A 27,237-nucleotide genomic window follows, 5' to 3' on the forward strand; every position below is an offset into this window, starting at 1 on the left:
GGAAAGAACCATAAAGATCATCTAATTCCAACCCCACTTCCATGGGCAGGGACACCTTCCACTACACCACGTTTCTCAAAGCCCCATCTAACCTGGCCTTGAACACTTCCAGGGATGGGGCAGCCACAGCTTCCCTGGGTAACCTGTGCCAAGGCCTCACCACCCTCACAGAGAAGAAATTCTTCCTACCACCTAATCTAAACCTACCCTCTTTCAGTTTGAAGCCATTCCCCCTGGTCCTACCACTACCTGCCCTCGTAAAAAGCCCCTCTCCAGCTTTTTAGTAGGTCCCCTTTAGGCCCTAGAAAGCTGCTTGAAGATCTCTCTGGATCTCTCTGTAGCCAGGCTGAACAACCCCAGCTCACTCAGTCTGCCTCCAAAGCAGAAGTTCTCCAGTCCTCTGATCATCTTTGTGGCCTCCTCTGGACTCGCTCCAATAGGTCCATGTCCTTCCTGTGTTGGGGACTCCAGAGCTGGATGCAGCACTGCAGGTGAGGTCTTACAGGAGCAGAACAGAGGGGCAGAATCCCCTCCCTCAACCCACTGCCCAAACTGCTTTTGTTGCAGCCCAGGACAAGTTTGGCTTTCTGGGCTGCAAGGACCCACTTCCAGCTCACGTCCAGCCTCTGCTCCACCAGCACTCCCAAGTCCTTCTTGGATGGACTGCTCTCAATCCATACATTGCAGGCCTGTATCCACACTTGGGATTTCCTCAGCCCAGGTGCAGGACCTTGCACTTGGCCTTGCACGGCCTGAGGTCTGCACAGACCCTCCTGTCAAATTACTTCAATGCCTGCACTGAAAAAAATCTACAGCTCTTACTCAAGCTGTATTTAGTCCATGGGTTAATGCAAGCTTCCAGACTTCTAAAGTTGTAAGTCTATCAGCTTTCATAGGCCTCTCAAGAAAAAATTATGGAAGAGGAACATCACGGAAAATCAATGTTGTCCAACTGTCCTTTCTGGGAAGCTAAAAACGAACTCATCTCTTTGTTCAAAGGGATTCTGAGGAGATCAATTTAGTCATAATCCACTGAACACATGATTTAAGCAGTGTCCCAAAACTAAACAATGCATAGCAAAACTATGGCAAAATGTTAATGCAATACTTCCAAAAGAATCTTTCAGAAGGGAGTATGAGTAGTTCCTTTATACTGTGAATAAAATACAACTAATTCTTAAGGCCTTCTCTATTTTTCTAATTGTCATCTGAAATCTTCACCAATGTTTTACTGCACTGGACACAGAAAGGGATATTTCCATGCATCTTTAAAGCCAGGTAACAGGTGGCTACAGATGGCTAAGTTTAGATGGTGCTTAAGCACCTTTAAACCTTATTTTCCGTTTAACTTTACAGATGGTCTAGCACACAGAAAGCATGGGAGAAAGGAGAAACGGCTTATCCATTTATATTCTTCAAGAGCAGTCTATAGCAGTAATTCACCTCTTCAGTACATGATATATCTCCATAAAAATGGAATAACAGACTATGAAAGATCTTTATTAAAAACTCTAGTCATTAATGTATTACTGAGAAAGGAGAACAGCCCAAGAATTACTAGTGACACTAAGATATAGTTAGATAATGGAAATTAATGGGGAAAAAAAAAGTAAAATCAATGAAAATAAATTAAAACATAATTGCACTAAGTGAATTATTTTTCTTTTTAATCTTCAAAGAGTTAACCACTTACATTGTATCTTCTACAATTTCTAAACTCTGAAAAGTTGGGTGACAATTCATATCTGTCTTAACAGCAATGACTTTTTTATTACACGTATTTTAGCTGGGAACTTGAATGTAATAAGATTACTAATTGTCAATCAAATAAATGAGAGGACCTTCAGAAACAGCTGCAGGTTCACACTTGATCATAAATCCTTTTGGTTCATTAAAGCCTTCTGAAAGTATCATGTGCTCTGCATAAGGAACTCCAAAGCTGAAGTTGTTTAACATTTTGAGTCCCCCAAAAAGCATACGTGCAAAGAAAACCCTAAATTTTCGTTATCCAATGAAAAAATTGTACTCGGTAGTAATTAAGGCACCGATGAGCTCTAGATTTTCATTTCCTCTCCTGTATCACATGCTTCCTACATTTGCTTCATTATCTGTATTTACTATCATTTCATTCACCTTTTTAGGCTAGTTTTGTATGAAAATGGGTCTTTGACTGCACTGTCTACCATGTCTTTCCTTGCTCTCTTTTAAATTCTTCTAGTCCTCACCAGAAATTTAAAGATCTAAGAGAAAAATTCTTACAAGATTCATAAAATTCAGCACTAGAAGAGGGGAGCCCCCACTTACAGCTCTTCCCAAAAGGCCTGAGGAAGGGAAGAGTTTTGTTTATATCCATAAATTAATACCTACAGGAACCCCTTTACTAACACCTACATGAGCCCCTTAACCAGCCATGAGCCCCTTTTCCCAGCTGAAGGAGCAGAGGACACGAGGGGTGTGTCATGTGTGGCAGGGAAGAAAATGAGCACCAGGATGGGGGAAAAGCCACATGCAGTGGAAAAGGGCAAAACGTGGGAGCACAGTGGGAAAATTAGCGTTTCCCAACAGCTAAGAAAGAGCCCAGGGTTACATCACCCAGGAGAAAGGGAGCTGTGGTCAGTGAAACGAAGCAGTGCAGACCTCAAACCATCCCAAAACCAGGCTTCCACACTTCCAGTGCTCACCAGTCCTCTCCCACCTTCCTCTGTATTTACAGTATTGCAAGGCCAAATTTTTAACAGCTCAGTGTAAATCCGAATCTCTGAAACTGCAAATCCCAGACAATGTATGTGAAGGTGTTTTTTTACTTTCCTTCTAAGCACACAGGATATTCGTAGGCGAGTTCATCCAGCTTCCTCTACTATTGCAACTAGAAATACAATTTAGCAAACAAAGTCCAAGTGTATCACAGATCTCAACATCAAAAGACATTAAACAACAACACAGAAAATCTAGCCAGCTTCCAAGCCACAACATGAAAATAAATAAAGACATTCAAGTTGTTCTGACAGTTATAAGCAAAACAAATCCTCAGAAACGTCAGCAATAACAAAAAGGAGAACAACAAAGCTACAAAGCTGAAAATAATGCACAAAACTATTAAAAAGGGATTCTGACAGTCAGGTGCGTTAATGGTTTATATAAACAGGCAAATGCAAACCAAGTTTTAAAATAAAAAGTTTGAAACCTTTATCATTACATAGAACTTGATTTTCAAATATATTTACACATTTTCTGTCAAATTATTTGTATGTATATTATATATATATATTTTATGTATTCATAAACAATTTTACATTTGTCATAAGTATATACACAAATCAAAATTCGTAACAGAGGTTCTACAGGTAAAAAATACTTTTCTGGTCTTTGGTCAGTGTTTTATCATTTTCTTCTTTAAAACTATTCACAGACTAAACATGACAGATGTTAATGCAGATAACTACCACTAGGTCCAGCAGGTCACACCGAAGAAGAAATGTGACTTAAGTTCTAAAATTATGTAAATGTCAGAGACAGAGACTCTGTATCATGATAATCAAAAAATAGTCCATATTTTTCATATAATAAATATCCCAAACAGTTTGGTCTCAGACCAGTGACTGTTTTATACAGTATCAGCATGGTTAAAAAAAAAATTACTATATAATTGGTGATTCTGATTACCTGGAATAGCTTCATGGGCTGTCAAAACCACACTTATAATAGGATTTTTAGCTCCTGGAACCTGTTCGGCCTCCTTACTCGATGGGATTTTCTCTGTTTTCTGAACTCTGGGCCTCTTTGGAGTTTTTTCTCGCTCATCTTCCTTCCTGTCAAGGTCAACGTCAGAATCATTACCTAAAGAGCAAACATCAAAAAGAAGGTAACTATGTACAAAAGCAATGCAGGTGACACAATCACTGACACTACAAGAACAAATGGGGAGGAAACAAATGCTACTGTAGAAAGATAGACATTATCAAAACAAGATGTGCTGCACAATCCCTAAAGGGGAACTCTTTTCCCTCTATTTAATAGAATTAGCGTGATACTTACATGAAAAAAAAAAAAAAAGGAAAAAGTCAAAATTTTAAAAATGTATTCTCAGAAACATTTGTGTTTCTAAATTATTTCACAGCCCCTCAGTTCAGGAAGGATATTGAGGTGCTGGAGCAGGTCTAGAGAAGAGCAACCAGGCTGGTGATGGGACTCGAGCTCAAGTCCTGTGAGGAAAGGCTGAGGGAGCTGAGGTTGTTTAGCCTGGAGAAGAGGAGGCTCAGGGATGACCTCATCACTCTCTACAACTACCTGAGAGGAGGTTGTAGCCAGGTGGGGGTTGGTCTCTTCTCCCAGACAATCAGCAATAGGACAAGAGGGCACAGTCTTAAACTCTGCCAGGGAAGGTTTAGGTTGGATATTAGGAAGAAAGTTTTTACAGAGAGAGTGATCAGACATTTGAATGGCCTGCCCAGAGAGGTGGTGGATTCACCATCCCTGGAGGTTTTTAAGATGAGACTGGATGTGGCACTCAGTGCCATGGTCTGGTAACTACGGCAGGGTTGGATCAAGGGTTGGACTTGATGATCTCAGAGGTTTTTTCCAACCTCTGGTTGATTCTATGACTCTATACAAAACACTCATCTGAAATAAGAGTGAATAATCAGTAATCAGCTGAATTGTTCCTTGAAGATATTTCTTCCTTAAAGCAAATGAGGAATTCCATACTGAAATTCTTAAAAAAAAAAACAAACCCCCAAAAACTCTCAACCCCTTCCCCTGCCAAAAAACCAATAAAACCCAAACAAGAACTAACCAAACAAAAAAACCTCAACAAAACGAAAATAAACAAAACAAAACAAACAAAAAACCCTTGTCTTATATATAATTAATTAGCAGCATAAAGATAAAAACTCTTAGTTTACGCCAGTAAAATTTCTTATATTAGATGAAGTGGTAGAAAATGTAGGGTAGAGAAAACAAAGTTGGCAAATTAAGACGTTATGCAAATGTGCCAGAGGTAATGAATAAGAAAAGCACAAACTGATGGAAGAAAATTATAAATAAACCCGGTGAATTTTTCTTTTATTATTGTTCCCTGAATCTAAATCAGTTGACTCAATCTCCACAGTAAGTTATTCCATCTATATCCATAATGTGGTGTAGGTATTCCACTGCGATAGGAACACAAAACCAGAAGGAAACAAGGTGTGCAGGAACCAGTTTAGCTTCCTCAGGCATCCTGAGGCAGAAATGTGAACACTGACAACTGGTAATGACTTGATGCTAATCTGTAAATCTGAAATTCATATTTACAACCCCAGAATGAGGAACAACCACAAAGCAAACTGAATTCAAACACAGTTATCCAGTCACATTTCTGTGAAGTCACATTAGCAATGCTTCTGCCCCAGCTTCCAGCTTCTCTGCCTACAGAGCCCCCAGCTTTTCAGTGCCTGCTAATGATTTCTTCAATTTCATTAGATAAATTCCTTGATCTAAGCCTCTTCTCAACTACCTTTTTCTCTGTAGACTTCTATGATTTTGGAAAATATTGCTGCTTTATATATAAAGAGTCTCATAATGTCCCCATTCAGCTCCCTAATATAGTTGTAAATTATTCATTGTAAATTATTCATTGCTACTGAACCTATGTAATTCTAACACTGACATTTCTCCGCAATACCTGAAGAAGATATTTGAATATAATGAAAAATTCCAGAAAATTCCAGCAGTTTCAACCAGAAACTGCTTGTGCAGTGGTTTCTTTTGGTGTGATGAGCAGGGGTGAAAGGAAATAGCTGGACTCCATCTTAGAGGTCTTTTCCAACCTTCATGATTATATGAAACAAACACATTTTTCCACCTTTTCTTCATGAAACAGCCTCTGTTAGATTATTATCAAAAAGAAAATAAATCATCACAAATTCCTCTCCAGGACCAGGCTACCAACAGAAAAAAGTCTTCTCATAAATATCAGAAAACACAAAGAATGTAAGCTGCTTATTGAATTATGTTTCTCTGAGGCTACTTCACCTACTATTAAAAAAACAAATACAAAAAGTAATTGGGTTAATTAATCTGCTTTTGTTATATACCCATGGCCAAAACATGTTTTAGCTAAAAGAAATTCCAGAACTGCAGATTGGAATAAAAGCTCTGATGAGAACAATAGAATTTTCTCCACTTTGCTTGGGATCATGTAATTCCTAGTAGTCATATGAAGAGAATCCAAGAACCCTGCTCCTAAATCCTCCTTTCTAACCATTAAAAAGTAAGAGTTAATCAGTTTAATGAGGAAATAAAGTGCCCAAAACCAAACAACAAAACTTTGCCATTTCCTGCTTTTCATGTCAACCTGTAACTGTTAACTTTTGAATACTGGAACTCTACTAAAAAAAAAGGACGAAACACAGACATGAATTTGTGATCCATACTTGTGAATAATTATGACCACAGGACCAAGCTAAGAAATGTTTCATGCTGCTTTTCTCTCCTAGTGTGCCTCTGTCAGGTAGACCAAGTTTGCTACTTCCTTCAGTCCGACCAAGGGTAAAGGTCACGGAAGAGACGTGTTACAATAAATGCAGCTGATTATGAATCCCTCTTTTCAAAACAGAACTCCAAAAATGCTGTTTAAAAAGACTTAAAAATAACATACAGAGTTGCAATACAAAAACATTTCTTTGCCAAAGTGTTGCTGTGTCACATGCAAAGAAACCTTGTACATGTATGACAAGCGCTAATAATTAAGATCATGGCCATGGGAAAATATTTTCCCAAGAAACCCAAAGCTGGTAAGTACTTCAAACAAAGAACTGAATCTCAACTTCCATCTCAATGTGAGCTGAGAACAACATCCAGCCCCTAACAGAAGGACTACCTTTCACTGTGAGCAAAGGTGTGAGGAAGGTATTGAGTGCCGTGCAAACTCAGTTAACACCAAAAAAGGCCACACATATATTGGCAAAAAACAAGCAAATGAGAAAATTGAACTGATTTGCTGAATACCTTCAACTAGTGCTGAATATCTGTAAGAACATTCTCACTCTCACATGATACACCAAAAAAAAAAATTGTCTCCTCTCTACGGAGTATTTGAGTTCTGATATTTAAGCATTAAAATTTATTCACTAATCTAACGCTGATGGCAGTTGCCCCATTCTTCCCCTTTTTGAGAGGAACAAATACCTTTCAGAAACAATCTGTTGAAGAATATCTGGGATGCACATGTTCCCAATACTTTTTGCTACAAACAGAACTATTTCATAGTCTGTGTGTAACCTGAAAGGGACTTAAAAATACCCTGAACCAACACTTTCCATCAAATCACCAAATCAATAAAAATCTTAACACACAAGGGCAGCTGCTTTGCTCCTGAACTCTTTTTACACCAAAAAATCCTAACAGGGAAGAGGTGCTTTAGGAAAGGATTAAGAGGGAAACAAAAGTATGTTTTAATGGAAAACAAGAGCTTCAACTTTGACCACAAAACTCAAATGGCCTTTCTAGAGCACAGGGCCATCTCAACAGCTTTTAGTTCCTGGAATTTAGCCTTTAATCTTCCTGGAAAAAATTCCTCCAGTGTTAGTATTGTGGATTAGTGTCAAAAGTAAGTGTTTTGCCCCTCACAACAAGGACAATTCAGCTGTATAAAAAAGGAACACCTATAAGTGATTTGAAGATAATTTAGGAGAAAATGGAGTGTATGCCACTTGAATACTGAAGCCCAGTTTCTCCAGGCTGTTAAAGCCTTCATTTGCTCCTGAGCAGGTTTGTTTAAACAAACTGTCTCACTTTGCATCTCCCTTGCTAAGCAGTCAGCACTTTGTCAGCTGGCACCTGGATCCAACAGATGGATGGAGTGACCTCCCCTCCCCGGCGACAGCAGTTTCAAACGCCAGCTTGTGTTTGTGCAAGAAATACAACGCTGTGCCTGTGCCTTCAACACATTTGAGAAATGGTTGTGTTTCCGTTGATTGGTAAAGCCACTGTCAACTCTGAATTAATCAGTGCTTTCAGAGTCCCTTCCAATCTGTCCCAGGATTCTGCTGGAGCTGTTAACTGAAGGGACTGATCTGGGCATTTGTAATTGGACGTATGACACTTCGGGAGCACAGCTACACATCCTTAACTGGCATGTTTTTAAACTAATCTTCCATCACATTACTATTTCTTATCCCCTAAAAAGCAATGATATTTCACAGCAGCAAGAGAGCAGCTTGGAAAAAAGATGAACTGGCCATTTAAAATTAACACAGGCGATTGTTTCTCCTGCAGAAAAAGACATACTGCTTGCAGGAAGAATTAATTTCAATCAGAATCCAGCTGATAGCAAAAACATTTTAAACTAAGGTCAAAAGTGACATCTTTAAGAATTATGTAGGCTCCTAATTCAGCATGAATGAACGGTTTACTCCAGAGAAGAGACTGTCCAGTGCTGTGTCTTCCACCCAAATCCTGTTCCCCAGCCTTTCAACGTCCTTACATCTTGACAGAGATTCACATATGCTGCAGTGTGGGAGAGGGATGGTGGTTAAAATAATTACCTGTTGTCTGTCTCTCAAATCAAGCAAGCTTAGAGGCAGCTGTTGTGAAACTGAGCCAATCAAACAACTGTCAAAATCCCCCAAAACACCCCAACCCTGTGCTGGAAGCTGAAGCAGTTCTGTTTTCTGGTTGGAAGCAAACACAGTGAAAACGTGGCTGTTCAGGAAGAACCTCAACTCTTCTGTTTTTGTCTTAGGACAACACACTGGATGGCAGTACCACCAGCCAGCCAGATCCAAAGCATTAGCCAGAACTGTTAACTTGGTTTAACCAAAAAGAAACGAACAGGTGTACACACAGCTCAGGAAGAAGGGAGGCATAGGGTGAAGGTGCTTTAAGATTTGGTTTTATTACTCATTATCCTGCTCTGAATCCATTGGTAATAAATTGATTTCCCCTAGTTGTGTCTGGTTTGCCTGTGATGGTAACTGGTGAGTGATCTCTCCCCAGTCCAGATGAGGGAGGGGAGTGACAAAGCAGCTTCACTGGGCACCTGAGTACCTGGAGTCCAACCAGGGTCAACCCACCACATTTGCAAAAAATTAGGTCACTCTTTCTTTATTTTTTTTTAATGAATGAGCCCACAAAGTGAAGGCAATCATCCATGGTATCAATTAACTATTCCTCTGACCAATATACACTTCAGTTTCAATAGAATTTTATACCTATTTATTCATTTTAATTACAAATGTCCATTATGTTACAGATTTCAAGACCTTCCTTGTAGACCCATAAAAGATAGCAAAACATCTTATTACTTGTAAACCTTTATGAATATTTGAGCTTCAGCTCAACACATATATTATCTTTCTCTCAATAAAGAATTCAGTAGAATTTCAATATATATCTTTTCAATATTTGTATGTTTAGCATATTTTATCAAGAGCTAAAACATTATTTTGGTCACAAATATAAAACACTGCCTCATATGAGCTGCTACAAAAGGAAATTAACTCCATTGTAGCCAGACACAGTGAAAATGAAAACATACTGATTATTAATCAGATGTCCATATAGTGCTAAGTTTTGCAAGAAATGAAAAACACAAGAAAATAGTAAAAATGAACTACAGAAAAATCTGAGAAGCATTACAAAATTAACTTCAAGCTGGAAAGACATGGATAAAAGGGGAAATAAAAACCAAACTGAATGTATTATGTAACATGTTGAGGACTAAAGAACCTGTGGCCCAAGACCCTTGTGATTTTTAGCCATCTGCTCTGAACAAGTGACTGAAATGTGAGAGTGGGTATTGTAACTCTGGAAGATTCACAGGTCTTCAATAAAATCTCCATCCAGCTCTAAGAACTTCAGCAACAGTGAAATCTCACCAAATTAGAAGTTTCAGTCTTTTTTTTTTTTTTTTTTTTAAATGTACACCAAAATAAGTGTGATTTCAAGAAGTTTTTATGTCTGGGATAGTTTATTCTTGAAAATTTTGGTATTGATCACATCTGCTCAAGCAACCAAACTATGCACTGAACATTACACAGAGACAAAATACGCACAAAATAAATACCTGGTATAAAACTTGCAGTATTGTGTACTGAGACAGCGACACCATCATCTGTGTATCACAGAATCATGGAATGGTTTGGGTTGGAAGGAACCTTACAGATCATCTCCTTCCAACCTTCCTAGCAGGGCTACCTTTCACTAGATCAGGTTGCTCCAAGCCCCAACCAACCTACCTGTTCTTGAACATTTCCAGGGATGGGGCAGCCAGAACTTTTCTGGGCAACCTTTGCCAGTGCCTCATCACCTCACAATAATTTCCTCCTAATATCTAGTCTAAACCTACTCTCAGTTTGAAGCCATTCCCCCTTGTCCTGTCACTACATGCTCTTGTAAAAAGTCTCTCTCCATCTTTCTTGTAGGGTCCCTTCAGGTACTGGAACGCTGCAATGAAATCACCCTGAAGCCTTCTCTTTTCCAGGCTGAACAATCCCAATTCTTTCAGCTTTTCCCAATAGGAGAGGTGCTCCATCCCTCTAATCAACTTGGTGGCCTCCTCTGGACAGGCTGGTGTCCTTCCAGTGCTGGGGGCCCCAGAGCTGGGACAGGCTCTCCAAAAGTCCTTACTTGATCTTTGCTGAGTACAACTAAAGCTTAGAAACCTAATGTATAAACACACATATGTGCAGAGCAGTGCTAATTTGGAACAGACTCCCACCTGCAGTGACAATAAATGCTAAGAAAGGCACATAAAGAAAAAAGCTTTACTGACAGAATAATGGGCTCTAAATTGACTCTTACAACACAGGAAAGATTTGTTTTTCTAAATACATTCTTGAAAGCATAAATTCAGTAGTAAGCAGTAGTCAGGAAAACCAACCTCATCTGAGGAATCATTAAGAACAGGAAAGACAGAACAGACAAAAAAATAAACTCATGCCCTGGTGTGAACCTGAAGGGCTCTGCAGGGGAATCTGGACAGGCTGGCTCGATGGGCCGAGGCCAACTGTATGAGGTTTAGTAAGGCAAAGTGCCAAGCCCTGCCCGTGGGTCACAACCACCTCAGGTAGTGCTACAGGCTGGGGCAGAGTGGCTGGAAAACTGCTCATCAGAAAAGGACCTGGGGGTGCTGTTAGACAGCAGCTGAACATGAGCCAGTTTGTGCCCAGGTGGGCAAGAAGGCCAACGGCACCTGGGGTGTATCAGCAATAGTGTGGCCAGAAGAACCAGGGCAGTGACCACTCCCCTGTACCTGGCACTGGGTGGGTGCATCTTGACTCTGTGCTCAGTTTTGAGGGAGCTGGAGGAAGAGCTCACCAAGCCACTCTCCATTTATCATCAGTCCTGGCTAACTGGGGAGGTCCCAGGTGACTGGAAGTTGGCCAGTGTGATGCCCATCCATAAGAAGGGAAGGAAGATATGGGAAACTACAGGTCTGTCAGTCTGACCTCAGCACCCAGCAAGGTTATGGAGCAGATCATCCTGAGTGCAAACACACGGTACCTACAGAACAGACAGGGGAACAGGCCCTTGGGATGTCAGAGGTGAGACAGCTGATGTAATGGTCGCTATGGACAGTTGAAAAATCCTACCACTGATGATAGTAAAATATAACCAGGTCCTTTATCAAAGCAAGAGTTTCTCTGCCCTGTCAACATATTCTTATTAACTTATTTTAATTAGGCTTTGCCACAAAAGTTAAAACTCTACATATCACTGAAAGAAAACTAGTCATACTAGTTGTGTATCATAATGACAGAGGACACAAAAGGGCATAAGAAAGCTGGGAAAAAAATCAATGGTAAATTTTGTTTACAAGTAGAATCAACAGGATATCATACTGAGCAACTGTAGATAAGGCAAAAAGTGCATTTTAACAGAAACACAAAACTTACATAGACAATTTGGACAAAGTCATTGCTTTGTATGAATGTGACATTCACCTTCTGGCCAAGTTAAATAGGCAGCTGAACTACACGATCACTGTAGGTCCCTTCCAACTATTCTATTCTAAATGAATATTCACAGGTGTCTTTTTCAACATACTTTCTTAGATTAGTGGTAGATACCCCAAACCTGTCAGTCTTTAAGAAACGTTTGAGCAATGCCCTTAACAACACTCTAACTGTTAATCAGCCCTGAACTACTCAGGCAATTGGACTACATGGTCATTGTAGGTTCCCCCTGACTGAAAATACTCTGTTGTGCTCTGTTCTATTCTAAAACTCTGAGAGGCTGTATATATTCAACTCAGTCTTTAAGGTAAATTTACACAATGAACTCTCATATGCCAAGGACAGTTATTTACATAAAGTTTTGTAAAAAAGAAGAGGTGAGTTTGGCATCCAGAAAAGCAGATTGTATCAAAAGAACAGAACAGAATTCAGGTTTCCGAAGTCACAGGATAGAAGCCCCTGTACAGGCTCATCCTTCCTCACCTATGTCTGACATTTACCCATGTGGCCTTTCTCACTGAAAAACTGCACCCCTCTTTGTGAGAAACAGAACAGTTGCTAATGCAAAACAAGCATATTTCAGGGAGTTTTAAGACTATCATTAGTGCAATAAACATTTTAACTATCTTGAAGAAAAAAACCTTTGTTGACTCTGTGCTCAGTTTTGCTTCAGCATGCTTTTTGTGTTACAGGAAACAGACAACTCCATTCCATTTAAAACCAAACACTGGGGAATTTAAGTCAGGTCTCACGGTGGAAACACACTGTTCCACAAATGTTTCAGATATTTTTGTTCACCATTTTCTTACCTCCATCTCCTTCTTCCTCTCCTTCATTTAAGACAATAATGCAGATATGTTTAGTCAGCTGACGTGTGTTGGAGAACTTCCGATTGCACTTCCTACATTCCAAGCTGCCTGGTGAGACTTCAGACAGTTCTGGGCCCTCTTCTGTTCCAGGGGGAGTTTCTTCACTTGGAACAGGGTTGTTTTCTGCCGCATCTTCATCCACACAAAACTTCTTAGTAGACCCTTTAGGTCTGCCCCTTTTCCTCTTCGCTACAAGAAGCTCTAGAGAAGAAAGTTAAAGTTTAAAGGAAGTTATAATTAAATTCTACAGCTAATTAGTTAATATCCCTCTGATCTCTGAAAAACAGGTACATTAAATGAAGTTTGAGAGACTCTACCCTGAAACCTTAAAAAAAGGTTAGCGTCACACAAATTTATTTCAAGCAGTGGCATTTGCTGGCATTTCTGGTGGCTGCAAAGCAATAATGTTTGTGTTACTGAGATCAGCAGATGCCAAAGTGCCACAGCTTTACATAAATTACACTGCAAGCGCTCTTCTAGGCTGTTGTGTAACTGTACCAGCACATGCATTCTACCAAGTTGCTTTACTGTGTTCTGACACTCTACAAAAAACCTGTTAATTTAAATCAGAAATTATTTGTCTTTAGATGTAATCAGAGGAAAAAAATTCATACTTTAAAAGCAAAAGCTCATTGTCCATTCAGTATATTGAACAATTACTCCCTAATATTTCCTGTGGTTCTTTATTGTTAGCACTTTCAACCCAAAAGCTGGCAAAAAAAATTCCAGAAGTCATGCAAACAATGTTCCCTTAATTGAAATCAGAAGTCACCTATAGATCCTAATATAATTTTACATTTACATATATCTGTAGAGAATATATTGATTAAATCAATGAGATGTAGCGCATAGAAATGCATGACAATGTAAACTGTACTTTCTGCTTAACATTTCTCTCATCCCTGCTGTAGAATCATAGTCTGACAAATTGCGATTGACAATGTAAAAGTCTGAAAAATCACGTAAAGGGAGAATATTAAAAATACCCAAAGCAAACCACAAATAATTTTCAAGTCCAGGTGCCTAAAGACCTTACTGAATTGGCTGATTTAGAGCATATGGAAAAACAAATGACCTCAAGGCACATTAAGGGAGGATGACATAGGAGATGAGGAGGTGGTGGCAGCATCTTATTCATAATCTATTCAGAATTTCTCTAAGTATACCAGGCAAACAAAACCTTACATTTAGAGACCACAGCTTTGAGTTAATTATGTAATTATTATCAAATTAAAAAGAAAGCATTCTGTCTTCTTATAGGAATGATTGAGTACATGTCCGCTTAAATTAATGTAATAAAAACACCAAAAATCTCACTATGAACAGAAAAAAGGCAACCCTTTCCCCATAAGTGTTTGCAACTCTCCATCAGTGCCATGAACTTTTGTGCTACTTCAGCAAAAGTAATTTTGTCAATTATCAGCCAAAAAGAAAGGGGTGATTTCAGTGCTCTCAAAACTTCTCTTTGCTACCAGTCATGTTATTTTGATATCCATTGATCACAGCAGTCAGTATTTGGTGCCTGGAGTTGAAGAAATTAACATACAATTAAAACAAGCCAACAAACAATAATTATCTTCACATCAAACTGTCAAAAGTTCGCACTTTGTTGACGTATCCAACATGAGGAATACAGATGTGGATACTGCTCAGGTTACTGTAAAATAATTAAATCCCACGATTGGAAGAGTGAATGCAAACACCATATTCCCTGTGTATGATATTCCTTTCATTCTTTTACAACACAATCATCAGATTACCCAGCAAAAGAAATGAAGAAAAATCAGGTCGAAGACGTGGTTCTGCCTGACTGTTTTAATGTAAACTTCAGGAAAAAGAGAGCAGCACTTTCACATTAAGACAGAAATTGAAACAAAGTCTTGCGTGCAGGTGGAAACGTGAAAAGTACTACTTTAGAGGGCTGGTGGTAGAACCTGTGCTGTGGCTTACAGAAATTGCACTTCTCAGCACTGTGACTACTAATGGTGTGGCAAATATACAAAGGATGTGCAAATTTTACAGATGTTTGTAAATGTGTCCACCAGCAGGAGAATTTACAGCAGTTCCCAAACATTTAAAAGGGTTTGGTGGCAAGTGCAGGGCAGCAACAAGCACAGGAACAGAAGGGCTCATATGGGCCACTGATACAAATCACCAGAATTTCTGAGGCTTATCACAGTCCTTTCTTTTCCCTGCTCCTTGGTTTCCTCTTCCCAGAACAAAATATATCTCAAGATACTTTGAGCTAGCAATGTGAGAATTAAATTTTTCATGACGCACATGACCATAAATTCCAGCTGCCTCTCTATCCAGCTTGGCCCCAGTGGGTCCTTCACACTGTATTATATAGTTCCAGCTCAAAGCACCATCTAAGATTAACAATACACTGCAATTTAATAGTAGCACATTGTCATTCATCTGCCAGCACATAACCAAGTTAATCAAACATCACTTGCTAGAAAAAAAAATCTGCTTAACTGTTAAAAATAAAGCAGTGTGTTAAATAAATAATGAAAAAAAAGCCTAACACTTATTTCAAGGATGCTTAGTCAGACCTGGAAGTATTGAACTGGTCATTAAAAAGATTTTAAAGTAAGATCCTGTTCCCCCAAGAATAAATTAGCTGTTTCTGGGGATTTTACACTCATTACAAACTCTCTGACACCAATCTTTACGCTGACTGGTATTGGATAAGCAACAGAAATATTCGGGGAAGATATTCTGTGCTGTGCTGTATAATTATATACTCAAAGACATACAAAAGGCACTTCAAATAAAATAATGAAATAAACTATATGTCTATTTTTATACTGTTCCTTCATAGGAATTATTCACATAAGGTTCTCCAAATCAATCTATTTAATACAAGAACTTTGTCAGAAGTCACGAGCGCAGGTGTTCACTTAAACATCCTGAGCAAATCTTAGCAGGTCAATCCATTATGCAACATGAATTATTCCTCAAATGTCAGTGTAAAAAGCTTATATTTCATCCATTACAACAGTACATGGCTGTATTCAGAACCTTCTACACGAGGTGTCATACAAACACATCTCATCCACAGCCTTATCCTGTTACTGTTCTGCCTGTGGATCCCAGCACCCAGAACACCTCTTATCCCTCAAGAGTGAATGTCTGCTCTGGTTGTGTCCTGTATTCAAGCAAGGATGAGGCTGACACACATGCCACGGTTTTAAGTGACTTTAATGGGATAAACTCCTTGGAGGAAATTATGATATTCAGACTGAAACTTTCTTCAAGGTTTCATAACCGACAGAGCATGTATCCCATAACGCAGATATAACCTAAAACAAACAGTGATCTGCCAGGGAATAACATTATGAATAGACAAAGCTAGGGCCATTGATGCTGTCCCTTTGAAGGGAGCACTTTGAAGGAAATGGAGATCACTGTGAAAAGTTATGAAAGGAAGCCCTACAAAAACCTGAGGTGTGAGTGACTACAGTTCCCAGTAAGTACCTGTCATTTCCCAAGCAAAGATGTCACACTCCAGCACTGGACAAAAATGTGACACAGTTGTGTAACAGCTGCCTGCTACCCTTGGTCCCACTTAATAACAAAATTCTAACACTGTCCTACCAAAATGTTTAGGACAAATCAACTCTAAATAGACCATGACTTAACAATGGGAAAGTGGCATGACTAAACCAAATTCAGCAGAGAGCAGTGTCAATAAAATAACATCAGAGTAATAAACACAGATTACTTGCCTAGCACTTTACTTGTCCGCAGTACTTATAAAATCATTAATTTATTATTCAGGCAGAACAAAGAGCTCCATTAGCAACTCAGCATTCACTCATCTATACCAACTGTGGAATAGCTACAGCACTTACCAATACTTCGAAGAGACACTTGGCTTTCAAAGGACAAAAAGCTGTTCATCCATTAGTCACCAAGTACTAAAAGGAAGTTGTAATTTCTAAGACTGTCATTCATCAATTATTTCTCCTTCCAGTGACAATACTGAATTACTACAGAGACTGGTTCACTGACAAAAAATTGTACATTATAAACTTCTCAGCTGCTGCACATTCTGTAACAGGAGGGAAAATTGAATGCTTCGAAAGAAGAACTCTTTCCAATTCCTAAACTTTAGAAAACCCAATTTTTTAAAAACAGAACATAGAAAATAATTGAATGGGACTTCAGAACCCTGTTCTCCAATCTGTCTGTGTGATGGGAGAGGAGAAATGCTAAGAGGAGCTATGCCTAGAATACAATTTGAAATCTATATGAAAGTAATTTACCTTGACATTCTCACTGACAGCAGATGGCAAAGAGCTGGGCTACATAATCTGAAAAAGGTGGCACCATATGAGTATATCAGATGAATAAAAGTATTCACCAAGAATAATCAGAAAGGTAACTTATGGATATGTAATTTAACATATTAATGTTATATTTTACATAATTAGACTTGCAAAGTTATTTCTTACAACCTCTGTGTCTAATTTCTGTTGCTTCAGATCATAACGGCAATTACAAATCATTCTCAGAAATATACAATGCATGCTGAACACATACAATTCAGAAAGCCAGATAGTCCTGACACAAATGCAAATGTAGCAGTTTACAGGAGAGTCTTTTTACTGAAAGGAGTAAGAATGTGTTACAAAGTACCACCAGTCTCACCGTGCTCAGAAACACTGTTTAGTGAAGGGATAACAGGAAACAGAGATGTAAAAATGGAAGATGTATTCTGCATGCCAGATGAACTCATTCTATACAATTACAATAAAATTAGAATTGCATTTGGAACCTGATTTGAAATTTATTCACCATCTCCCGATGCACTGGTAATTTTGGGCATTGTGTGAAATAAAAATCTGGTGTGATTCTTCCTCACCAACCATCTGAGGACGTAGAAGCTATAACGGAATACTGTATGACCATTATTAGAAATATCTTCTTATGCTGATGAAGTTAATATAATTACTGCAAGTAAACAAGTTAAGAAAAATCACATGCACACATTAATGCTAAAAAAATTTTTCAAATTATGATATTAGAGTGCTTTTGATTCATAAGCACACAGATTTTTAAGTCCAGAAATCATGACTGGGAAATCCTAGTACTTGTGTTAAATAAGAGGTTTGCCTACAATATAAATCCATTACTCAGTAAGGGAATAAAAGAAGATATAATTATAAAGTCTGAATCTATTGCTAATATTCCAAGGGATGGCAATTATAAACATTTAAAAAAGGAATGGAAGGAATGTAACTTCTGACACTGCAGAGTAAAATTGTTCTGTATAAGTAATTCAACCTCTGACTACCAGACTGCTGTATTTACCACTGTCAATATCAAAGCACAGTTATAAATCATGAATCGTGCCACTGCCTTATTGAAATAGAACTACTAATATTACCTGAACCACAACAAACAAGTCAGACAATTCAAGAAGCACATCTAAGCCTCAAGATATATTCGCATCCATGGTGTCCTGGTTGCTTTCCACTGGTGTTTTACAATCTTCCCACTGCTATTACACAGCTCAAATTAAAGCTATAGGAAGCAGACTTTGCTGCACTTGACATTTAAAACTAATGAACCGATGCCATCATCCCCCCTGACATGTTGAGTTTATCCTCATCTGTCATATGATCTATTCTGCGCTGAATGAAATCCAGGGTGGCAATTGTAGAGTGATTATTATAAAAACAAACTACGTAAATCACTCTGTACACAACACAGAATCACCACACCACAGGCTTTATTAAAAAAAACAAGTAACATTGAAAATTACATTCCTCTCAACTTATGAATGTACCTTCTCCATCTTTGCTTGTGTTTGTGGGCACTGTTAGAGGCTGGAGAGGAATAATAATGTCATCCACACTGGTTCCTTCTTCAGTGTGCTTCTCGGAGACATGAGACAACAGTTCGGACTGATTTGGTGAAAATAAGTTACAAAGCTTACACATGAAGATGGAACTGATCCCTGAAAAACAATTTTAAAAACAAGTAATTAATATTTTCAAATTTAAGTTATTTGTCTTATCAGCAGCTATTGAGGTTTTGGTTACTTAATACACCCAACAGACAGTAACGAGGTGAAACAAAGAATGTTATATCATTAAATGAACACATTCATAATACATCCCAGAATGAATTAATTTAAGAAATGGTTAAACTCCTACCCAGGTTGTCACAGGGCTAAAAACTTCTTCTGGCTTAAAGCTTAGAAATTTTCTAAGCAAGCAGGACAGATTAAGACCTATTTCTCCCTTCCAGCTTCAGGCAACATTACAATTTTATGTATTTTCAAACACATGGTAAAATTATATAAGACATGAAGTCCTTGTCCAAGTTTGTTGTGTATCACATTGGTATAAATGCAAAATATTTTATCCTACTAAGCAGCTCTGAAATATAGTTAGGCTCCAAATCCTAATTTATGTTCAGGGACCTCACTGTTACTTTTTATATACTTGACCTTTCTACTTACCTCACACCTAAACAAGTCTAACTCTCTAATTACTTGTGTAAATGCTGGAAACAAAAGAAGGCAGGTAAAAATAAATACCAAGAAAGCTAAAAGAAATCTTCTCCACTATAGCAAAAAATAATTATATTTTTATTAAAAAAGTATGCTTTGATATGACATTTTTGCCCTAGAACATTACCACAGGCACAAATCTGGAGCCACAAATGTTAAGTGCATGGTTTCAGGGGTCATTATCCTTAGATGTGGCTCTGCCATAATGAAAGAGTGGAGAGGAAGGTCAAAACATCTGCAGTGCTGCCAGCCACAAAGTGGTTCATCACATGACAGTCACAGCCATGTAATCACATCCTTCCTCCTCCAGGCCATTCACTTCAGAGCTGTACAAACACCACTTTTTTCTGCTTTTATCCAAATATGTTTGAAAAAGTTATGACCACTTTGAAAAGTATCAAGCCTCATTTTGACCAATCAACATGGAGAAAAATAGGCAGGAATAGGAGTAAAATTTAAGAGAGGAGAGAAAAATTGTGCTCTTATCAGAGCAAATATCAGCCACAGAGGCAATATTAACGTTCAACATTAAAAAAACCATCTGGTATTTCATACACTTTGACATAAAAGTTCAATGAAACCTTCCGGTTGATTAGAAAAGAAAAAAAAAAACCAACAAACTAAAAACCTTCAGAGCAGCAGCAAACAATGAATTTCACAGAAATTTGACACAACTTTTTAGGCATAACTTTAGTTTTTGGTTTTGGTTTTTTGTTATTTTTTTTAAAAATTCACAGGTAGTTGAGGCATGATGTGAAAGTAAAGCCTCAGGAATGTAAGTAACAATAAAGAAGGATTAATATAATCTCAGCTAAAAAAAAAAAAAGCTCAAAAATTTTTGGCAGAGAAATTAAGGGGACTTTGTTCTCTCTAGAACTGATGTTATTTGGTTTAATGGCTTGAATTTTCAACAGTCCCTGCCCTGCTCCCTTCGGTGTCCAAGGAAACCTAATAATAATGAGGAGTCAATTTTAACAAATGTGCTTGTTCTCCCAGGACATATATAAAGTCCTGCCCCAAAGACTGGTGTCAATTGCTACACTCCCTATGGAAAACTGGGGTCATTCACCCACTGAAACCAACCTGGAACAAGCAACACTATTTGAGGTACAAACCAAATCACAGATCAGATGAATAAGTATAGAAATAAAAGCGATATTTGGTGAACTTTGGGATAAATCCAGGGGTAAGAGAACAGGGGAACTGTATTTTGGCACCTATTTTCAAAACAATCCTAAGCAAAGATCAGTACCCTCTACAGCATTATTCCAATTCCCTCATGACACGTTAATTACAGTCCCTCCCGCTACACAAGAAAAATCCTTTTTTAAAGTGTCCTGAAATTTAAGAGGAGCAGAGGCATCTCTCGTTTACAGTTATTTGCACTTGAAACGTAACAAAAGCACACCTCAAAACAAAGGCAGACTATGCCTTCACCTCTTTCAAGACATCTCTGAAGAACAACTCCAATACTGCTCCTATTGTTTGACATATCCTCTGTGTTACACATTGGCAGCTATGTAAATGTACGGTACACTCAGCGTGTTCTTGGGAGCTCGGTGGGGTTCCTTCTCAGCCTTTCTGCTGTCTCAGGCACACAGATATTTCTATTTTGATTGCAGCATGTTTATAATGGAAATGTTCCTTTGAACTAGTTCTGCTCTAGTTAGCACCACTCTTTTTTTTTTTTCCTTTAAGTGAGTGAAGCCTGTTTGTGATCCAGTGGATGACAACTGTTTTCTTTAAATGCAAATGCACATTTAAGACCCACAATAAAACCTATGAGCATTTACCTAAAGGTTTAACTGAAATGACTGAAAATTACTGAAATTCCACGATTTAGCTGCCACTTCTGTTTTGAGGTTTCATTTGTCACTTGTTTCTGCTTCCTGAGCTGCTGGTTGTTTTCCCTAGAGGCTCAGGCTCACTGCTTTGCGTCTCCTGTCTCCTCCTCCAGCAGCTGTAATCGGTACTTGCACACCCCCTTATCTCTCACTCCTCCCAGGGAGGACTTGGAGATGGGCAGAAGGGCAAGAAGGATCCCCAAAGGTCCCCGTGGTTGTTTAAAGTGTCTGATTACCAAAACCATCAAAAAAGTAAAGCTGGACCAACCCCAGAAGAGAACTGGTGTCAGTGAAGGTGCAGGGAGCACCAGCAGATCACACAGAAGATGTGTGTGCTTCGCCCAGAGGAGAGGTGGAAACCAAACTGAGCAAAAAAATTATTTTAGCAAGAATGACTGGAAAAGGAGGTCAGAGAGCAGAGGATAAACTGTGCTGATCACCAGACTAAACAAGTATGGAATAAGCAAACAATAATTGATTAACCAGTTGCTAATTAGGTGGTGTAGCAATAAAGCAATGAATTATAGTCAATTTAGTGTAAAAATCAAATAAGGAGTAAGTTAATTAACTATGCAGGGAATCAATGGCTAATTAGTGAATAATTAATTATGTGGGAAATCAACAGAGCAATTAATTAGGAAAGAATTCAGTATGCAAAGAAAGAAAGAAACAGTAATCAAGTATGCAGGTACACAAACATCAGGAATTTCAGCCAAAACCAATTTGGAACATTCCATTCACTAAACACGCTTTGTGGTAATTCATTATCTTCAATTTGCTTGCCCATATAAACTATGCTAAACATACATTGAAATAAATAATACCAGTAATTTTATTCTTAAATGGAAATGTGAAAAATGAAGCTATAGCATAAGTGAAGCATATTTCTTAATTAGTATTTTTTTTCCTTTACACTAATCATGTCTGCAGCAAAGGGAGTTTAACAAATGGATGACTAAAAACAAATAGCAAGTTTCAGACTGGGAAGTAGATTCCCTGATTCCCAAACTCCTTTGCAAAGAATAAAACAGTATCTGTCCTGTTCTGCTTTAAAGTTGGAGTGTGGAAGAGAGAAGAGGGAAGAAAAAAGCACTTATCCTAGAAAAGTCACTGAAATTAACAGTATTTAAGGGAATCAGGTTATATATTACTGTCATATATACTTTTAATCATCGTATGACAAAAGCTAATTCAGAATTATTTTAACGAATGAAAACATTTCATTTTTCATAAAATGAAGGATCAGGGTTGGGTATTGATTTATTTTTAATACCTAGAAACAAGAAACAGAGAGCAAGGAAACAAATCTGTATTTATATGCCCTAAATCATCCTAATGTATCCAAAACTTTCTGCTCTCCTTGAAATGTAGCCAGCAGTTAAAAACTTCTGTAAATGCCTTTGAAGTTCTAGAGATGTTAAAGGAACTAGAACTCCGTAGTTAAATATAAAAATTAAAAATTCACAGGATATCTGTTGGTCTATGCAATAACAAATTTGATAGACCACATACTTATGCATCCTTAAAATACACAGCAATGAAGTTCAGAGCACGAATAATCACATATTTCCTTCCACAGAGCTGAAACTAACTTTGTTGCCTCATCACTGTCAAATCCTTAACTACAAGAACTTTCTGCAATTAAAAATCATATTCATCAGATGGTCTTCTTAGGTTTTATTCTTACTTTTTGCTGTTTCTGTTCAAATATCAATGTAATAAAAAGTGGGTACAACTCTTCCAATAAAATTGCTGGTTTTGTTAAAGAACTCTTCACACACAAATGACGAGCACATAAGACATTAAAGTATTTAAGAACAGTAAGACTTTTCCTTGGTAGCTTTTTTAGGCAGAAGCATTGAAATTGTGAGATAAGAGTTAATAAGAAAACAGCATGTAAAAAGCCAATAATTTGTGTTTAATACAAGCACCATTGTTTCTCAATAAGGAAATGGTTTGACCTGAACATAAAAGAAGAGCATAAAAGAATGGGCACATACAGTACAATGAATTAGGATATCCTATATGACTGTCAAATATATTAAAAGTATTTACACATACAAAATTTTCAAACACATCTTAAGCTATTTTAGGTCTTCTTTCATCTGAATTTGGACTACTCTAAAGAGTAAGCAACCAGTTTTTAATTCACCAGTGTAAGACGATTAGTGAGACAAAACCTGCAATACAGAACACATTCAGTCAAACAAAAGGAGCCCCTGACCATGGCTGTTCTCACTTTGAGCTGCTGACTAAAATCAGAGTAATTTATGTTATCCTTAGTTAAATGGCACAAACATTTTTTACTTTAACATGAAGGAAGAAAGTTACAGCAATGCTGATACAGGATGCATTCCTGCAAAAACTAGAATGTTTCTGACAACTGAAATAATATAGTTTAAAATCTACACCTTTCCTGTGAGGGTGGTGAGTCACTGGCACAGGTTGCCCAGAGAAGCTGTGGTTGCCCCATCCCTGGAAGTGTTCCAAGGCCAGACTGGATGGGACTGTGAGCAGCCTTGGACAGGGAGGTTAAAACTAGATAATTTTTAAGATCCCTTCCAACCTAAACCCTTCTATGATTCCATGACTTCTACAACACAAATATAGTAGGACAGAGAGAAAAAAGCACTAGTTAAGATGCTTGGGACATGAATTTATGACAGTATTGTTGTGAGAAGAACTAAACTGACAGTTCTGTACATACCCAAGAGAAAACTACAAGCTGAGAAATAAAAACAGAGGAGCATCAGGCTTCACCAATGGGAAATTTAAGGGAGTATGAAAATGTTTTTAAATTAAAGAGTGACAAGTCTTTAATAAGTCTTTTAAGTAGGTGACAAGTGCAAAAGACCACAAAGATGAAAGTGAAGCAGTAAAAATCATGAAGATTGTTTTCAAATGAAGGATGACATTGAAGCTAATAAAATTTTAACAGGAATGAACAAAACAATATCTTAGGTTTGGTTTTGTAGCTGCTTTTAAAAGACAAAACTCCATACTACTGCAATGCAATAAGCCCAATAAGGTGTCAAAATGGGAATGCCTGGCTGTAGACAGGAATTACTGACAGATACACATTCAAACAAGCTTCTGACAAACACTGTTGTAATGGCTGTGGGTCACTGCCACCTCAAAATACTGGGGACAAAGTCGGATGTATTGTTTGTGAAGCAATACCGTGTGTTAGAAGCAGCTTAGGGTCAAATCTGATTAACAGGCAACTTTAACAAGTAACAGAATTCCTCAGGAATTTAAATGCATCGCACAGAAAAGCACGGTGTCAGGACTACACATGAGCCACAATCTGACCACGAGAGCACGAATGACTGTGGCACTGCAGGGGATAGAAGGTTACAAAGGCAGAAACAACCATATAATGTAGGCTTTAATTAGTCTTATGCAGAGTGGATAAATGTCAGGCCAGGGCCAGGACGCCAAGATTAAATATTTAGACACTATTAATGAGTGTTTCACCCAGCATGCAGCCAGGGAAACCACAAGAGGAGACAGTTCTTGACTTTATCAGAAGTAAAACACAGGACCTCTTTCAAAGTGAGAGTTACTCTGTAACCCTGATTAAAGTAGTACTCAAAAATGCTCTTAAAGAGTGCTAAAGAGCAAAATGTTTGTGTTTCACTTCAACAATGTGAACTATAAAAAGATAAAAAGCATCTTTAACAAAACAAACCACATAAAGGACTAAAAAGGTTCCAAGATGAGCTAAATCCTTGAAAGCAGCATGAAGGCTATTTAAAAGCATTATATTTGATGCTAATCATCAAAGAAGATTTTAGAAAGGGGAAGGAAAAATCCAGCGCAACTAAACAGCAGTGAAAGGAAGCTTTAGTAGAAGTTTTGTCAAAGGAGGAAAACAAAAGAAGATTGTAAACCACGTCAAATTAAACGTAAAAACACAGTAAGGCAGGTCAATAAGAATATTTTTATCAACTTGAAAAATAAAAAGCAGAATGCAGCAACAGTCTTAAAACATCTCAACAGTAACAGGCCTGCCCAATAGCCTGTGTAGTGAAAAGTAACCTGGGCAGGAAAAAGACCCTTCAAAGAAGGTGAGCCTGTAGCAAAACAAGCCTTCCAATTTGCTGTCACGTTATAAGGGTTTGGAGAGGTTTTCTATGAAAGATCTCTTGGTTATGTCAAACATTTTAAAGGCAGCCTCAACACAAGGCTAAGAACTGCAGCACTCAGAAACAAAGCCTTATAGTTACAAGAGACAGTCCTGTAAAACAGATGGTCCTATAAAAAACAGAAAAGAAGATTACTGTTGCAATGGTCCCTACTGGGCTTACATCTTTGGATATTTTTCCTCTGACTTAGAAAAATAAGAAAATGAAATAATAAATAAGAACCCTTAAAAGGTACAGAAATAAGGAAAATCAACAACACAGCACATTTTCATTCATGAGCAGTTAAATAAAGGATGGAACTGAGAACTGAAAAAAAGGCAAAGTGTAAAATGAAGAACTATAAATCAGGTGTGTCAGGGAGGAGATGACCAGTAAATGATCTCTGTGAAACCACTGCCTGTCTTTTAGCTGATCTCTCCTTGCTGATGCAATTGTAAGATGGGTACACCATCCACCTGGCATTCAAAGTTCTTGGAAGTTGACCAAGAAGAACTAAATTGAAAGACACAAGTCAGGGCTCAGAAAAGCCTGCAAGAAGGTCTAAGAGAGTATTCTGGACAAGCATCACTGTGTGCTTACCCTGTTCTTACGCTTCTCTATGTAGACAACCCCCATGAGTCACTGTCAGACACATGATATGTCAGGAGTGAAACAAAACTGAGATCCAAATCATCCAGTGCTTTCTTAGGTTAAATTTTTGTAAGTCACAACATTAAGAACACTACACAGTGTAGACTCTAACACAGCTCAGTTATTGTAGCATTCAAGTAGCAGCCCTCTTACTGTGAGGCCCCAGAGCTGGATGCAGTTGTCCAGGTGGGGTCTCACCTGAGAGGAGCAGAGGGGAAGAATCCCCTCCCTGGACCTGCTGCTCACACTGATGTTGAAATAAAAGCCATTTTTTTGCCTTTTATACACTCCACCTTTTCAAATGCTCCTGAAAAAAGTTGAATAAAGTCCTTTGAAAGAAGACAACTGCCACTGCACATTTATGTAGGCTAATATATATATATAAAAATCAGAACTGGATTTGAAAGGGTATTTAAATAATTAGAAATTATTTGCAGTAGTTTAGCATAATCACTTTATCAAACATATAAACAAGGTAGCTTTTCCATCATTAAGAGACAAAAAAAGTCAGAAAAGAAGCAAACAAATAAAAAGTTTGTAAGTAAGACCTTTTTATTTCCACGTTCTAAGATCTCCCTCATGTGGCTAAATGCACCACTGCTGAAGGTACCACTGACATACACTAATGTGCAATATCGAACTGTAAGCTGCACGACCAGGCACCAAAACCACTCTGAACCTCTCAAAGAATAACCACAAACTACATGATAACAATTGACTTCAGAATGCCCTGGATTAAATGCTCCAAACCTGATGTCTGGAAGCACGTGTAATGGAAATGCATCTGAGGTCAGATACAGTTCAGCAGCTGCATTATCAAAAATACTGAACCCTCGTGACAGTTCTGGGCTCAGCTACCCTCAGAACACTCTTTGTTAAGAGTAATGTGCTCAAACAAATACTAATTTATTAGAAGCACTAGTAGTAAGAGAATTATTTCTCACTGAAAGTCGGATCACAATACAAAGCACTCCTGGAATGCTTTTACAATAGTCCTCCAGTAACACAGCACCTGTTAGCTATTCTGCTACTCAGATAACAAATTATTCTCCCAACAGTGCCATTCTCTTCGGTATAAAATCTCGTTTCACAGATTCACAGCAGAAAATGGAGTTGGAAGGGACTTTTGGAGATCATTCAGTCTAACCCCTCTACCAAGGCAGGATCATCTGGAGCAGGTAACACAGGAGCACATCCAGGTTGAATGTCTCCAGAATGGGAGACTCCATGACCTCCCTGGGCAGCTGTTTCAGTGCTCTGCCACCCTCACAGTAAAGAAGTTCT

At 38.2% G+C, this 27,237-nt stretch overlaps 1 protein-coding gene across 4 annotated transcripts in view; it reads right to left on the reverse strand.

The window, feature by feature from the left end:
* ZFAT (zinc finger and AT-hook domain containing) overlaps positions 1-27,237 on the reverse strand; it is a 121,639-nt gene that overhangs the window by 49,883 nt on the left and 44,519 nt on the right. For 3 of the 4 annotated variants that reach the window (XM_027898701.1, XM_027898700.1, XM_027898703.1), the window contains 3 exons: positions 18,603-18,773; positions 12,746-13,006; positions 3,664-3,837 (listed from right to left, as the gene is read on the reverse strand). In XM_027898701.1, coding sequence (XP_027754502.1) covers positions 3,664-3,837; positions 12,746-13,006; positions 18,603-18,756 — 589 coding nt within the window. In that variant the 5' untranslated portion in view covers positions 18,757-18,773. Of the gene's footprint in view, positions 1-3,663; positions 3,838-12,745; positions 13,007-18,602; positions 18,774-19,280; positions 19,677-27,237 lie in introns of those variants that run through there. The other variant, XM_027898702.1, reaches the window with a different exon arrangement.

Source organism: Empidonax traillii, unplaced genomic scaffold (genome assembly GCF_003031625.1).
Source record: "Empidonax traillii isolate 1590-97213 ecotype Southwest subspecies unplaced genomic scaffold, ASM303162v1 scaffold618:size574337, whole genome shotgun sequence".
Classification (NCBI taxonomy): domain Eukaryota; kingdom Metazoa; phylum Chordata; class Aves; order Passeriformes; family Tyrannidae; genus Empidonax; species Empidonax traillii.